This window comes from Melopsittacus undulatus, chromosome 3 (assembly GCF_012275295.1).
Source record: "Melopsittacus undulatus isolate bMelUnd1 chromosome 3, bMelUnd1.mat.Z, whole genome shotgun sequence".
In the NCBI taxonomy this organism is placed as follows: domain Eukaryota; kingdom Metazoa; phylum Chordata; class Aves; order Psittaciformes; family Psittaculidae; genus Melopsittacus; species Melopsittacus undulatus.
The window spans coordinates 38,630,190-38,646,328 of NC_047529.1; the positions used below are offsets into that span (position 1 = coordinate 38,630,190).

The following is a 16,139-nucleotide window of genomic DNA, read 5'->3' on the forward strand; positions in this document are numbered from 1 at the left end:
CCTTTTCCTGAAAGATTAACTTTTGACCACCATTAGTCAACATATCAATGTTTTAGGAATTACCTCAAAGCACTAAAGTAATGAGAGGATTTAAAGGATCTGTTTCTTACTAATTTGTGATGGAGATCCTGAACTGTCTGGGGCTCCAATTCCCCTGGAAAGTAAGACCAAATTAAAGAAAAAAAAATCATATATTCTCTCTTCAGCTCAAGTTTATGGGCATGTATCTTAGCATCCACATGGTGAAGTTCTCAGCAGAGGCAGTTTTGAGCTTAAGCCACAGAGACATATTACATGGGATGATGAGATGCACAAACCAGTCACCATAGAAACTACTAAGAACTAATGTATTTCTTTATTTATTTTAAACTCTGACCTCCACTGCAATTAGTTGAACATTATTATGGCTCCGAGTTATTGTGACAGTCTATCAGGATGGTTTAGGTCAGAACCTATTCCTTGTGTTGTTGATACCCATGCTTTCCTCAGAAGTCTCTTTCTGTGCACGAGGGTCCCTCTTGTCCTTCTAATACGTTGATCTGTGCCTCTGTGGCTGCAGACCATGACAACCCTGCTCCTGGTAACGTAGCTGCAGTTCACTTTAGGCACTAAACAGTCCTGTCTTAGTGATCAATCATGAGTCACACAAAACTGAAAGAAGCAGTTCTGAGATTTCATTCTTTACGAGTCAATCTTTTTCAGCCCTTATAATCCATTTGTTACATGAAAGAGAGGACAAACATTCTCTTTCACTGTATGTCACTTCTCATTTAAAGTAACAGAAAGTTTTGTCCTAAATATTGTGACTTCCTAATAGAAAGGTACGTTCTGAAACAATCAGGACTGTAAAAATCAGCACAAATCACATACAACAGTGATAGTTAATTCCTGGCTTTAGAAACTGCCAAGCTCTTCAGAAGCCCATCTATTTACAATCCAGGTGAAGGAAATTAAGAACGTGATTCCAAATGTGTTAGATGTACAAATTAACTGCACTGTGGCTTCCTGATACCAAATAACCATGGATATGTAAGTAATATTGAGCAAATATTTAATGGAAATAACAAAATCAAGGCATGGCAGTGGAATTTCTAGGTTACATAGCACTGAGGAAGGACAAGATTCTAAACTCCATTTGCTGAGGGTATAGGATTTCCAATTTCAAATTCAAATTTCAAATACAACACAAAAAAGTAAAAAGCACAAAACTGGTACTCTCTGCATCCAAATTTTGAAGTGTTTTCTTCCTATTATGCAGGACACTTATTTATGAGCACTGAACTTCACTTGAATCTCTATAAAATCATTTATTTCATCCCCACCCATTTTAATCAAGCATAGTTCATTGTGGTACTTTTACTTCTAATCAGGAATGACTGACTTCCAAATACGAAATTGTGATTTGCTTCATGAATGCTTTCTAAAGTACTCTCTATGGCTGCTTTACAGTGAAGAACAACAAGTAAGCCAAAAGTAGAATATGACCTACGTAGCACGCTTTTACTAGGGTAAGACACCATTCAATGCTTTCAGTATTGAGTAATGAAAATTACAACATGCAGCTAAATTTATCCCTACAATAATTCTATGCATCTGGGAGCATTTTGCCCAGGTAGTTAAAAACCAGGACACTGCATTAGTCTATTAAGCCTCCCAGTTTCCACTGAATAACAGCTTCCATATGAAAAAATATGCTTATATATTCATACAGCTTGTTGCATTTCTCACCTTGACCTGGTAATGGCTAGTCTGAACCCTACACTACTCCCTTTGTCTTTGTAGTGGCTTTGCCTTCCACCCAAACAAGTGCACAGACACTTGGAACAAGTTGCCACAGGGTAAGCTTACAAAGCACTAACTTCTCCAAAAGCATTTTTTATTTTGCATTGTCTTTCTCTGAGCTAAATGGAAAGTACCTTACCCTTCATTGGAAATGTGTTAAGCCTCTTGATATTTATCATAGGATATAGTGTATAGGAGCAGACTGTGGTGATGGGAGTTGGGCTGAAGTAGAGGTTAGGGATATATGCAGGTCTGGGTCGCAAATGTGCCTTTGCCACATTATCTAGTGGAGCTAAGCTCTGGACTTTTTGTGTCTGGACCCGAATTTGCTGAACTCGTGTTAGAAGATGCAACAGAATTCAGAAAAGATTAAGGAGAGCCAACATACACTCTATCTTACATTATCATTCACTGAAAAAGGTCACCCTTCATTTCTGAGGATTTGATTAATGAGACAAGATAATATTATTCATAGCAAACCTCTTAAAAAGAAATATAGAGTTACTTTAACCTCAGTTACAAGACCTGAGTTATTGCCAGCCTCCTTCAGTCAATTTTCAGCAAACTGGAAGTATCACACATGCCTTCTCCTTGTCCTCTTACAACTGTTTATAGGAACTATTAGCAGAAACAGAAATCTTCACCAATATTTCTATGCCTGAACCATAGCCAGCCATTGGCAAATTGTGTTTCCACAGTGAATTATAAGCAAACCTAAATATGGGACCATTTAGTGATGAAATTAAGCGTGCCAGTTCTCAAAGTGTACTCATATCTACAGCTCTGTGAATATATAGAAACTTCCACATATTAAAGAACTCAAATTTTTGAGCCCCAAGAAGAAAAGCATTGTGGATATGTAAAATAGTGATTACTGTTTAAATCCTCCACTACAGCTTGAACAAGATGATGCATCTTTTAATTGCGAAAAGTACAGAGCAGCTAGACAACCAGCTGATGCTAAAAGGTTTGGCAACCCTTGTGATTCCAGTGTGGCATCCAGTGAAATTGGCTGGGGATCTGGAGCATATTTTACTTAACATAATAAACATGATCTACAGAAGACATGGTCCATTCAGTTCTTAGTTAAGGAAACTCTCACTTGAAGAGCCACAGAATAGTTACAGCAATTTCAGCTACAAGCCTGATGTTTGTGTCAACAAAAGGCAGAAAACTGTAACAGTGTACAGATTAGCCAAGTTCAAGCATTCATATCTTAACAGTGGAGTCCCATTTCATTCAAACAGGCCTCTTGCTTCTCAAGCACAACAAACATTTGGCAACATTATTAAATGATGTCTTTAATTCAGGTACACATGGCCAGAGACTGTTATTGCAAAAAGAACAGTTTTCAATACCTGCTGTGATCTCAGGATGGCAGCATCAATCTCATCCACCTTCTGAGAGATCGTGTCACTCACTAATCTGTAACGTTCATTATCCTCTGTTATCATCCTGTCAAGCCCCTCTCTGGCCCTCCATGGCACCAGCTCCAGGAAGGCACTGCCAACTTCATTGAGAGTGTCCAGTAAGCCTTTGTTGTTCTTTGCTTCTTTTTTCAGCTCCTGCAAAAAGCCATTTAAAGTAAACATGTCAGCATATGAGCCGAACACACACAGTTTGCACATGCTTTTTTATTCTTTCAACCACTCCATAAGTCAAGAACTGAAATGTCCACACAGACCAAAGGGATAAATCAGCACACTTATTTTCATCTCTGTTGTATTAGCTTTTTGATATTGTAAACTGTTTGACAGGAAGGTGGGTGATTCTTGAAGAGAATTTTCTACGGCATATATCTTACATATATTTCTCCAGTCAGTATGGCAGTCTGAACTGTTTGTAATTTTATATGGGTTGCATACAGTTAATTCAGGTGACTTCTTAAATGTGCAATGACTAGATTAAATTTCGCAGCATCACACAATGCTTCAGGAATGAGTTTTTACCCATCTAGAAACCCCCACTGCTGTTTCACTTCTTTTGATGTAAGAAATTTAATGGAAAGATTCTTTTTTTAACTTCCTCCCTCCACATCATCTGCACCATCCAGATTTTACTACAAATTTTCTTTTGAAATAAATATTGTTAACCAAGATTAGTAATACATATTTTTAAATGCCAACTCTTTTTACACATTACAGGATTTTATCCATGTCGCAACTAAAGGACCAAAACAACTTTGTTTGACAACTTAAGAGTTTTCCCAGGATTAGGTAGCTGCTTGAATAAAAAGAAAATGTTGTGCTTCTCTTGTGCTATAAATAAAATTCAGCCCGATTTCATAAGTGATTATAACAGATGACTCTGGAAAGTGAGTTGGATTCTTAACTACTGTTACATTTAGTCAAATGATGTGATGCCAAAATTTCTTATTCACAAAACAACTTCATGCCAAACATAATTTAACACAAGGCCTAGCTGAAGAATCATACAGCAATAAATAATTCACAGGTTCTAAAAACCTACTTTTTGTCTTTCTTGAACTTGGCTTAATTCTTCACCCTTTGGTATTTGACTTTCATATGACAGTAACTCCACCTCCACTTCATCAAGCCATTTGCAGAGTTCCTCGTGAGTTGAGTGCAGTTGACCTGCAAGCTGCAGAGCCTGCTCTAAGGTCTTGTATACATCAGAACTCAATTTTGTAATGTCTTTGTATCTTGCTTTAATGCCTTCCAGTTTATCTTGAATTATTACAACTTCATCACCTAAAATAGAGGGATGTTATTTCCTATGATCATAATTTCCTATGATCATAAACACTTAAAACCTAACCCAAATCGCAACCCCCGCTTACAACAGAGATCTCGCTCTTTAACTTGTACAGTAACTCAAACAAGATGACAAGGTCGATCCTCAACTATTGTAAAGTATCCTACCATCACTAAGGTTAATGGAGCTATTAAGTTTACCTCAGCTCACGATCTGTCCTTCTGTATTTTTTCGGCTTTACTAAACTATTAGAAAGGAAAACCTTAAGATAAAATATTGAATACAAATGTTCTTTTTTAAAAAAAAATCCAACCTTAAATTCAAAATACTCTTTACAATGGCAAAAAAAAGAAAAAACTAAAAAAAGTGTTATTGAAAATGCGAAGGAAAAATATCAACAAAATACTGATTAGATTTTCAATTACAGTAATATCTGACATTGCTGTGCACCCTTATTACTATTCACTTGAAACACAACCAAAACCAATGTACTGAAGTTTATCAGCGCATATTCAGATTTCATTATATAATGTTTGGAATAGAAAAGGACATCCCTCCACCCCTTACCATGTGTGTGCCTTAAAAGAGTTCAAGAATGCTAGAAGTACTGGGAAGTCCGAACAGATGCTGATCTACAGAACAGACACATGTGCAACTGCAATGTAATTTTTCCCACAGTATTAGTTCCAATGGACAAAGCTTTCCTCTTATAGTAAAAGGTAGTCTAAAATCTTGTTCATCTGTGGATGCCTGCAGGGAACTGACTGCATCCACTGCCAAACAGCCCTCCATTATGAGTAATGTCCATAACTTACTATTAGGAATGGAATGCAGGCTCACTAAAATAATTTTCCACTGAAAATAATAAAGGACTCAAGAGCCAAATTCTCTACAGTCAAAAAAGGACTTTTGCTTACTTACATTAACAGTACAATTGACCCCAAAACATAACATCTTGACCTCAAACTTTTATTAAAATAAGCAACTACAACTGCTTTAACTAGCAAATATGGACTAATATTTAAAAGTTCTACTTAAATTCTCATGAGCACTTGCAAGTACAAGATAAAAAGCCTGATGAATCATAGTTTTCTATAAGCTCTCACCTGTTGTTTGCTTGAGAAGCTCTAAGCCATTTTGTATAGCTAAATCAACATTCTGTTTTCGAAGAAGAATCTCTTCCTGAAGATCCTAAGAGAAAAGGCCAATTGTGTTAGCACAGACACAACAAATTATAATATTTTTATTTGAATTAGCATATTAAGACTTCAAAGAAAATATAATAATGAAAAATAAATGAAGTATGGCAATACAAATAAAATTTTTAAAATGAAATAAAGAATAAATGAACAGAAATAAAAAATACCAGTAGTTCAGAGTGCTGTTTCTCAAGCAATTCTCTGTTGCAATCTTGGACTGACAATTTGCTCAGTTTATCATGGATTTCATTCAGCCAGTTGATCAATTCAACTTCATCCTCCCCAAAAATCTGAGCATTGCTGTAAGCTTGCTGGAGAAGTTCAGACCTGCTGTTCATCTTCTCTTGAATCTCAATGTATCGGGCCTGAGAAGAATCTAGCTTTTCCTGCACCATATCTTTATCTTCCCTGGAGCTCATAGTCTTTAGAGACTGACCAGTGCTAATGGCCTGATGCAAACTCTTATTGTGAGCTAGGACATCATCTTCTAGGGCCTATATTTTTTTAAATAATGAAGAATAATGGAAAAGAAAAGCAGAAAAACATAAAAGAAACATAAGTTGAACTCAATAAAAACTGAATGAAAAAGGCCATATTGCCAACATAAATATATAAAAATCAAATTACAGAAAAAAAAGAAAAAAAACCAGACTGGTAGAACAGACATTCACCGCAACACCGTTGCCAGTTGAGTTGCACTTTACAGAAGCATCTGAAAAGCATGACACAAGCAAGCATGTGGTTTGTATCTTACTTTATGCTGAGAAATTTGCTGCTGCAGTTTGGAGGCCTGCGTTCCAATGGGTTCTGCATTTGCAAGCCTCTTCTCTGTGGCAGTCAGCCACTCCACTAGTGGCTCGAGAGCTTCATGGAACTGCTGTGCTACCACTGAGATGCCTTCCAACTGACGGTTCCTATCAATACACCAAGAGAAAGGTTAGTTTTTGTGATGAAGTAAGTGTGAAAAAGCTAGAAAAAAAATATGAAAGGCCCTTGAATCCTTTGTAAAATAAAGGATATAATTGTCTTGTTGCAGGAACCACTCATCAGATGAAATAGAAATACATCTATGATACTCATGAAAACCAAGGTAAAGTTAAAATCAAATAAAATATTGAAAAAACACCTCTGAAGCTGTTTGAAACTCTCTGAGCTAATATGCAGCTTTTGCAAATAAAGAGAATATCGCTTTATTCATATACCTACTGCTAAAAGTAACCTAGCACAAAATTCAGCAAAGCATTGTTTTATACCCAATAGGACAATTCTCAAGTTTCTGCCTGTCTTTAAGCATAAAGTTACATTCCCTTCACTAGTAAACATTTTAAAGTTATACAAAGGATCTACTGAACCAGAACACACTGTCATGCTTCCTCAGCACTGTAAAACATCTTTAAAGATTTGTCCAATGATGTGAACAAAACTATTTGGCTCTACTTCTGCATCTCTTGTTCTTGGTAAAAGCTCTCAACAAAGTTAGTGAGACAATGTTAATACAGCAGAGAGACTTGACCTCCAAACCAAAAAAGCAGTATCTAAGGCATTTTTGTTTCAGATTATTGCATTTCAGAGAAGGCTCTTGATTGCAGGAACTGCCTCCTCTACAAACTACTGTTGAACAAATCTCATTCAAGGAGACTTTTAAAGAGAGTTTTGCCCTACATGAAAAACATTACAGTATTTCAAATGGGGCTCTCATTCCAGATAAAAGCTACATTTGTATGTCCTTCCCAAGGCTAATAAACAAGGTAGACTTCACATACTTAACCACAGAACACTCAGTGAAGTGCTCTACATAGTTTTCAAAATCATCCTCAAATCTCCTCTTCATTTCTAGAGACTGGCCTAAGAAAAATGGATACAAGCTTGCAGCTAATAGATAGCTTTAGAAAAGTTGAAATTTGATTTTTAATCAAATATCATCAGACTGGAAGAATGATATCACATCAAACATGACATTTACCATGGCTAATGAGTCAGATGCCTTCAATAAAAAAAGAAAGAAGGAAATAATGGTCTATTAGTGGTTGACTCTGGTAATTAATCAATCATATTAGTAGCATGAGGTAACAAAAAAGGTTCAGAGTAAATGAACTAAAGAGGGACTGCCAGAAGCCGTAGGAGACAACAAGCTGAATTCAATGCTATTCTAGCACCCAAATCCTATCATCCATCTGCTCTTCACTGCAAAGCTTCGCTGTTCACTTAAATTCATTTTGCTTCAACTTTCCAAGTCATCTCTTGTTCTTAACTATGCGCATGTTCAGGTCCTCCTGTTATGCATACTCTTCCTCTCTGTGCTCTGAACAAGGCTGTTCTTTTTCAGATCCCCACCCAGAAAACACGATTAGCAAACCTTTCAACACAGATTTCTTCACAGACAATTCACAGTTCAGAACGTTCCAGGTATTTTATACACCAACAACAACACATAAATGTGTGTGTATACATAGATACCATGAGTATGTTCTGGGGGTTTATTTGCGGGGGGGTCTGTGGGTGTTCTGGGTTTTGAGTTTTTTGTGTTTCCTCCCCAGCAGAAGTACATCAGCAACCAACAGTATGAGGAATAAGTTGTAGAAACTAATTATATGGACGACACCAGACAGAAACATGGAAGACTTGAGTGCCTCCTCATTAGCAGCATGTCAAGATTTTGAAGTTCCAAGAGAGTGTTATTATTTCAGTGTGAAATTTGCACTTGATCCTATGCAAAACAGGTTCTTGCATCAAGAAGTCTGCATTCTAATCAACTAATGGAGATAAAATATTGAGAAGACATGTATGAAATTAATTGTAGCAGACTGTAGCATCTTAGGCCAAAATTTTTAAAAGCTTTCGGTCTGTTCAAGTTCTTCACTTTTCTTTCAGAGGATTTATTATATCTACATCAAGAATGACCGTATTCACAGGATTTCACACCAGGGAGTTCCACATGCTGCTTCTAATCATCTATCACATCCTATGTCTACATTTTTTAAATATATGAAAGAATTTCAAATACCTTGTTTCAGCTTTACTGAGCAGTGCATCCCATCGACTATCCAGGAAACTCAACTGTTTCAGGATTTTCACCTTATCAGCAGGTTCTGCTGACTCTGCAATTTTCTCCCCTTCACGCTTGATTACCTCAATGGTAGGCTTGCGGTCATCCAGCAACCTCTGGAGAAGCTACAAAGAAAGCAACCAGGCACCAGGTTATTAATAACACCACTGAAAACCCAGAAGGAACTAGACATCTTGAAACCATGTTATTGCCTATATTGTGATAAAACTGCGAATAATGCTACAGTGCACAGTGCAGTACAATGAGCAGTGCACCTCCAACACACATGCATTTTAGTTTCTTAATTTTTTTGCTATGAACTGCAGAGTTTCATGCAGCCCAAACAATCTCCTTGGTTTCTATGTGGCAAAGATGTGTGCAGCCCAACAAGTGAACACAGAGAGGAAAAAGTTCCATTTAATACCAGTGAGGGAAACAATGTATTCAGAGTATCTGATACGTTTTATAGGAACATTTCTGAGAAAGTTACATGCCCTTCTAGATTTGGAAACACGAACCTAATTCTGACATATAGGTAGTTAGGAAAATACTATTAATAAATAACACTAAACTAAAACTATTGCACAATCAACTCTCTACTTGAGATACACCTGAGTTCACCAATCTAGTCCAGTAAATTAATTTCTCCACAAAGAATAAAACACACCTTTGTCTACAGTCCCCCCTTCCTCCTTTCTCTAGCTGCCCTTGGTAATAGTAACGTTTTGCCTTATAGATATCCCAACATGACAATCGCTCAACATTACTCACCATAACTTTATACTAAATCTCTGGGTGGCAGTGGGCCACAAAGTACAACTGCATGGAACGTATGTTTCATAACCTACATTTTAGTTCTTTATGCTATAGCCATTATGAACATTTGCAAGAGTTGACAACATTGATAGTGCTTCTACGTTAGCACAGACCATTTCCCAACAGTATTCCAACTAATTACCAACAATGACCAGGTCAGAATCAGGATCAAGAGCCAAGTATTTAAGTCTGTAATCTGCAATATTACCTTGGAATTGTTATAATGAAACTTTACTAGTCTTTATTTCCTACTTTCAAATGACCAAACACTTGATTTCCTGCTTTCTCTTTTTCAACAGATCTTTAACAATCCTTTCCAAATAGCATTAAAAATTCTAACCAAAGGTCAAATTGCAGTGTCATAGACAACGAGCACTTCTTCCAACCCTAGACAGATTCTTGAGTATTGAAAAGATGGCTGCTTTATACAACTTGGCACCCTTCAATGTCATATAATACACTTGACCAGATTTTATGTTTTGCCAAAGCCTAAGAATTTATTCACATAGATCCAGTGGAAGGAGAGATATTCTGAACTGAACACTTACTTTCTGCTCTTGTATTTGGGCCTTCACAACTTTGAATTCAGCAGATGGTGGTTTCTGATTAGCCACAAGGTCTTCTGTATCAATGAGCCAGCTAAGCAGAGATTCAAGGGCATCCTGAAATCTCCCACAGTGAAGAAGGGCTTCCTGCAATTGTGCAGCACGCTGGGCAACCTGAAAAAAAAAGTAGAGGATCAGACTCTACTCACCTTTTCTTTTAATTTCTGTGAAATCAGTAGCCAAAATCTGTAGAACACCTGGCAATATCACAAACACTCTCATTTTCATAGCTATTCATAAGAGCACTATGGCACAATTTAGCATTCATCTCTCAGAACTACAGACATCAAATGAAAAGAGGAAGTTGATTGCCAGAAAATCAGTAGTAGTTCCTTATTACAAGAGATGTAAGCCTGTATTGTATAGCTACAGTATTATGAAGTATATTGACAGGATGTTTGTGTATCAGATCATTTTTATTTTCCTTATAGAAAGACTGAGCCAGGAAGCCAAAGTAACGACTCTTAATATGGAGCAATAATCCATCCAATGGGAAGAAGACATACAAGAGGAGAAGGCAAATAGGTGAACCACAGGTCTCTGCTGTTCTGCTGCATCACTCCTTCAGGAAGACAGAGTGAAGAAAAATGAGTACCATTTCTACTTCCTACCCTTTCCATTTTGCAAGAGCAGCTACTGCTGGAAGGGGACTCTTCAAAAGAATAGAAAATAATCTACAGCCACTTTTCCAAAGCAGCGGTACGATCTCATGTCTTAACCAATATAATTTTATACAATATAATACAATTATAAAGGAAATGTGCCACTAGTCACACAAAGCCGAGCTGTCTCACTGCTCTGTGCGCTGCACAGACACAACAGTGTACATGAACTGATACAATACAGAGTGAAAAAACATCTGAACAAAGACTGAAAAACAACTACTTGAAAGTGGCTGGTAATAAATAACATAGCTACCTTTCCCATGAAAGTGTCACAACTCTATAACCTCTTTGATTGGGTTATCGAACTTCCCTGGTCTGCTTAGGCAGGAAGGAACACCTCGTCCTAGAGGAGTCTTTCCTAAATAAAAATCCAGGACAGACCTACAGAAAGTTTGATAGAACCTTATAAATGACAATAATAGCTCTGGCTACTAGTGATATAAATCTTATCCTCAGAATTACCAACAAAGTGATTGCGTAAAGTAATATAATTCTTATTCTTAGAGAGTATTTAATTTCCTGTATTTTGAAAGACGTCAGCAAGCAAATAATCAAAAAGCAGAGCACAACAGAAGCAGAATAATGTACAAAACAATAACCTTCTTATTAAGAGTCTTCCATCGGGTGTTGACATCTTCAAGGTCATGTTCAAGGTTTTCTGTGTTGCAACTTTTAGCAGCACTTTGAATAAGGCCTTGACCCAACCAATTTACCTCCTGTTGTTTTACTTGTAAGGGTTCAATTTCTTCTTTCTGAAATACCTGCAGTTGAAATACAAACCACACATGAAACATTGTATCTTCTGATATGGTGTTTACATCACGGTATGCAGCAATAACAACAACAAGAAAAGTTGAAAATTGGTGTTTGGAAGAAAGGAAACCATGCCTCATCAGCACCTTCCTAAGAAAAAATCATTAACGTAAACAGAAAGGACTCAATCTAAACAGAGTAAATGCAATACACCGCAGGGAAAATGACGCTCATTTCCATGAGTAGTTTTCGACAGGAAGGAAAGGGATTGAGAGAGTAGAGGGACAAAAAATTAGGACAAAAGCAGAAGTTAAAGAAGCAGTAAAGAAAGAGCGATTTTAAAGTAGCTTTTAGAAGAATATAATGGTAATAAGTGAGGAGGAGGCACTACAGATGCTGCTGAAACAGTATCCCAGCAGACGCCCAGGAGAATGGGTTTTCATTCAGAGGGATTTCTTGCAAATTACCAGGACTTTGAACCTACCCAAAAGGGCAGTTTGAGCAGTTCTCTGTTTGCTTTATTCTACTCTTTCAGGTATTTAAACTTTTTCAGAGCCAGATTATTACCATTAGCAACAGCAATGTAAATCTCCATTTGTATTCAGCCGCATTAGGCTGCAGTGACACCAGTGTCAATGAGATCAGAAAATGGCCTGAAGCCCCTGAATTAATTACACAGGCCAGTGAAAAATAACCAATGAATAAACAATGCTAAAGAATGCTCAACTTTTGACCCTAAATCCTTCTATTTCTATAGCAGCATTCAGTAACAGTTTTGGTGTACACTTAGGGCATTCAAAGCAACCTTTCTCAGCATCCTGAAAAGCAGGAATCGCTTCGAGCGTACCAGTGACTCCTCTTTTGCACCAAACACAGCGTGCCAAGCGATTGCTTTTAAACCATCAGACCTCAGGTGGCTGAGCATGCTTCCACCAGCTTGACAAGTCAATCTAGAAGCTAGAGCACTTACACTAAACAGGAGGGGTAAAATAAATGAAGCAGCCCTCAGAACTTTGTTTCTACTGACAAAAAAAAACCAACAACAACCAACCCTGAAAACTGTAAGAGTGCAGTTACATGAAAACAGAGTGCAACCAGCTGGCTGCTCCCAGAAAAAAGGAAAATGCTGGTGTTTTTATTGACTGTAGGGTAGGGAGGAGGCAGAATAATATTTCCACATAGAATCAATAACAAATTCTTTTTTTATGTGCCATAAAGCCTCATCTTTCTGAGAGCAGTGTCCTACCACCGAGAGGACTGATCTCCATAATCTGTCCTTTAAAGATGCATGCATTCCTTGCAGAGAGAAGCTTAAAATAAATTACAATTATTGCTGAGGCCAAAGTTTACCAGAACAACTTAGCAACAAAGGCTGAAGTATCTCAGATTTCAACCAGAGTGGGAAGAAAAAAATTACAGACCCGACAAGCACCCTTTCCTTATTACAAAGCTTCACTTCTTACTCTCTTACTTCATCCACGACTTTCAAAGCACTGCAAGATCCTGTGCTTGTAAAATACTACCGTAATGTCAGAGCTGCTCTCTGGCAACAGGCAGCTTTCAGAAGAGGCGGTGAGCCTTTAATCTGCCTGCTTTGGAAACCACAACCATTCTTGCTTATACCTTGATGAGTAAGGCTGTTCAGGCTGAACACATGGGCTGTAGCTGCCCTTGAATGGCATTGCCCGTAACAAAGCTCTGTATAAACAGCCAGCGCCAACACGGGTGCATGGAGGATGCACTCTGCATCAGGACTAACAGCACCAGCTGGTAATAAATAAGCCTGCCCCACAGAGCTGAGAGTAAACACCCCTTCAGAATTTGTCCCCAGTTCATGTGCTGTACTGACCATCTCACTATTGTGGACATGCCACGTGTGCTATGCAAATGACACTGATTACTGCATCTGCCAAATTAATAAAAAAACCCAGATTTTTACAACAACGAAACCTGAAGAAAGCTTTAAACAAATATCTTTAAGACTGCATTATAACTATTCAAAAATCTATGGGGATTTTTGTTTTTTATTTGTTTTTTAATTACCTTGTTAGACAACAGGCCATTGCAGACTGTATCCAAGGTTTGGATGTCAGTGGTCCAGATACTTCTCCCTGGGAAAGCTTTTGGACAGTTTACAGTACTATCTAATTCAAGCTGCTGAACAGAAAATGCCATTTCATTTGAGCCTGCACGTGCAATATTGGATTCCTCTGTATCAGGTAAAATCTCGTATTTTGCTAAATCCAAGTCACTAGTATTTACAGCAACATTCATGTAATAAACATCTACATGAGGAAGTGCCTCATCCGTGTGATCCTCCTCTACTGTTGTGTCTTGTGTTTTATTTTTTTCATGAACTTCATATCCATTTTCCACTTCACTTTTGTCAAGGGAAATACTTCCATTACCTTGAAGGGGATCTTCATGTGACAGAGTTTTCTCTTTGAAACCTTGTAAGTGAGAGTATTCCCCCTCCAACTCTTCCTGATCACTTTCACATGTCTGAGCATTGCTTTGTTTTACTTTTCCAGCAGGTAAAACATCATGCAAAGCCAATCTGCAGCTTTCTTTGACAGGGCGACTAGTGGTTGCAAGCAGTGGGGTGTGCTGCTCTCTGCAAATTGCTGGAAAATATGGTCTGATCTGACCTACTGCATGGATATCTTCTGCAGAAGATAAACTTCGGGTCTGAGTTTGCTCCCCTGCTAACAGTGTATCTTGTTTTTCTTCCCTTTCTGTTGGAGGGCTGCATAAACCAGAATCATCCTCTTCTGAGGTAAGAGAGTTTGTACCCCATTTGCATTTGCCCAATCTAGCTGTATCTGACATATCAGCAGTTTCATTAAAGGAGCTTTCACTTTTATTTGTGTAATCTGAAAAGTTGGGCGGAACAAGCATTCTCCATGATCTTCTATGCTCCTTCTTTTCTGTGTGAGACTTTGCTTTAGGTAATGCAGCTGTCCGAATTATATCACTGTTCAGTTTGAGTGCATCAAATATCATTTTTTCATCTAACTTGTTAGCTTCACGGCTTCGGAGCTCAAAAACACTGGAAGAAGTAAGGGCACCATTGGAGCACAAAGTGCTGATGTCCAGTGTTCTATGACTGTAGGGTAAAGTCCGGTCAGTGAAATGCCTTGAGGTGAGGCTGCCCTTGGAGCCCGAATCAATCTGTTCATTCAGCCGCACAGTGTCATAGATGGACCTCTGGGGAACGTAGCAGTCCTCAATATTTAGATCTTCATCTTCTTCCCCTTTGCCTACACATGGGGGATTCTGACGTAGACAGTCTGGCCTGCTAAGTGGCTTCCCCATCCCGAGAGTACACCACTACACCTCTGTTTTCATGGATACACGGGAAACATTTAAAAGACACTAGCACTCTATAGAATTACAGTAAACTTGTTAGCATAAGATGCATAGATACTAAATATACACCATAACTTATGAGGTGGCTGAGGTCATTCATAATCAGTGCATCAGTTTAAATGCAACTTTACCTGGATGTGAGGTCCCTCCCCCCAAAAAAACAAAATAAAGTGCTTCAGTAAGAAAGTAACATAAATTTTCCAATGTCACAGAAAAACAAAGTATAGCAAAACTCAGCAGTGGCTCAAATATTGCAAACACTCCATGGAAGGCTTCAGTTATTTTTCCGGGTCAGAATCTGTATCTGAAATCTCCAGAACAAGCCTTCTAAATGAACAAGCGTTACAGAAGGCAACACGTTATCTTCTGTAGGTGACGGCTTAACTGTAATCCATTTAACCGGTTTGCAGAGTCCCATCTCCTTTATAAATAAAACATGGTGCGGCAGCTTAACAGGACAGAATCCACAGTAGCTGTGTACGGTCCAGAAAAAGGCACGGAGAAAATCTTTGGGGGGAGAAATAAGTTAAATCCAGAGGAGTAAGAATACTAAACCAGCCCTTTACTTTTTTGGCAGTAGCTATAAATAACCTTGATCCGAAAGGCAGCTTATCTTCCACTTGTATCAGGCTCGTCCGTGGCGCCCCACTAATGTGCTGTCCCACAGGAAAACATCACTTTCTAGCAGCCAAGCCAACGCGTCCTTCGAGCAGGCATTCGGAAAACAAACGTTTCACACCGATTCTCCCGGTGCCATCCCCCTGAGCCGTTTAAGGCAGCTGCAGAGCAGAGCAAGCGTGGCGGGTGTCTCCCGAAGGCACGGCAGGTTTGCGTTCGGCAGGTCCCGACTACAAGCCGCAGCCAGCGGTCTGTCCGCACTCCTTCCCCCTCATTCCTGAAGCGTGGCTGCCAAGGAGGAGCGGCTGGAGGTTCGCCCCGTCCTCCCCCAGCGAGCCGCCCAGCTCTGCGGTTCGCCCGCTCCCTGCGGGCCGGCAGCGCCCGCCCAGCGCCGCGCTGCGAGAAACGCCCCGTTTCGCTCCGGAGGCAACATCTGCTCCCGGCCCGCCCGCTCCCGCAGCGCCGCTCCGGGGGCTGCCCCCGCTCGTCCTCCTCCTCCTTTGCGCCTCAGCCCCCCTAGCCCTCGCTGCTCGCACCTCCACCTCAGGCGGCTCTGCCGGCGCCGTGCGGT

General features: G+C 39.1%; 1 protein-coding gene across 4 annotated transcripts in view; it reads right to left on the reverse strand.

The window, feature by feature from the left end:
- The window catches only part of DST (dystonin), a 292,205-nt gene that overhangs the window by 54,252 nt on the left and 221,814 nt on the right, over positions 1-16,139 (reverse strand). For 3 of the 4 annotated variants that reach the window (XM_005153188.3, XM_034060385.1, XM_005153189.3), the window contains 8 exons: positions 11,428-11,589; positions 10,107-10,277; positions 8,701-8,867; positions 6,451-6,610; positions 5,864-6,190; positions 5,604-5,688; positions 4,252-4,493; positions 3,141-3,347 (listed from right to left, as the gene is read on the reverse strand). In XM_005153188.3, coding sequence (XP_005153245.2) covers positions 3,141-3,347; positions 4,252-4,493; positions 5,604-5,688; positions 5,864-6,190; positions 6,451-6,610; positions 8,701-8,867; positions 10,107-10,277; positions 11,428-11,589 — 1,521 coding nt within the window. The remainder of the gene's footprint in view (positions 1-3,140; positions 3,348-4,251; positions 4,494-5,603; positions 5,689-5,863; positions 6,191-6,450; positions 6,611-8,700; positions 8,868-10,106; positions 10,278-11,427; positions 11,590-16,139) is intronic. The other variant, XM_034060386.1, reaches the window with a different exon arrangement.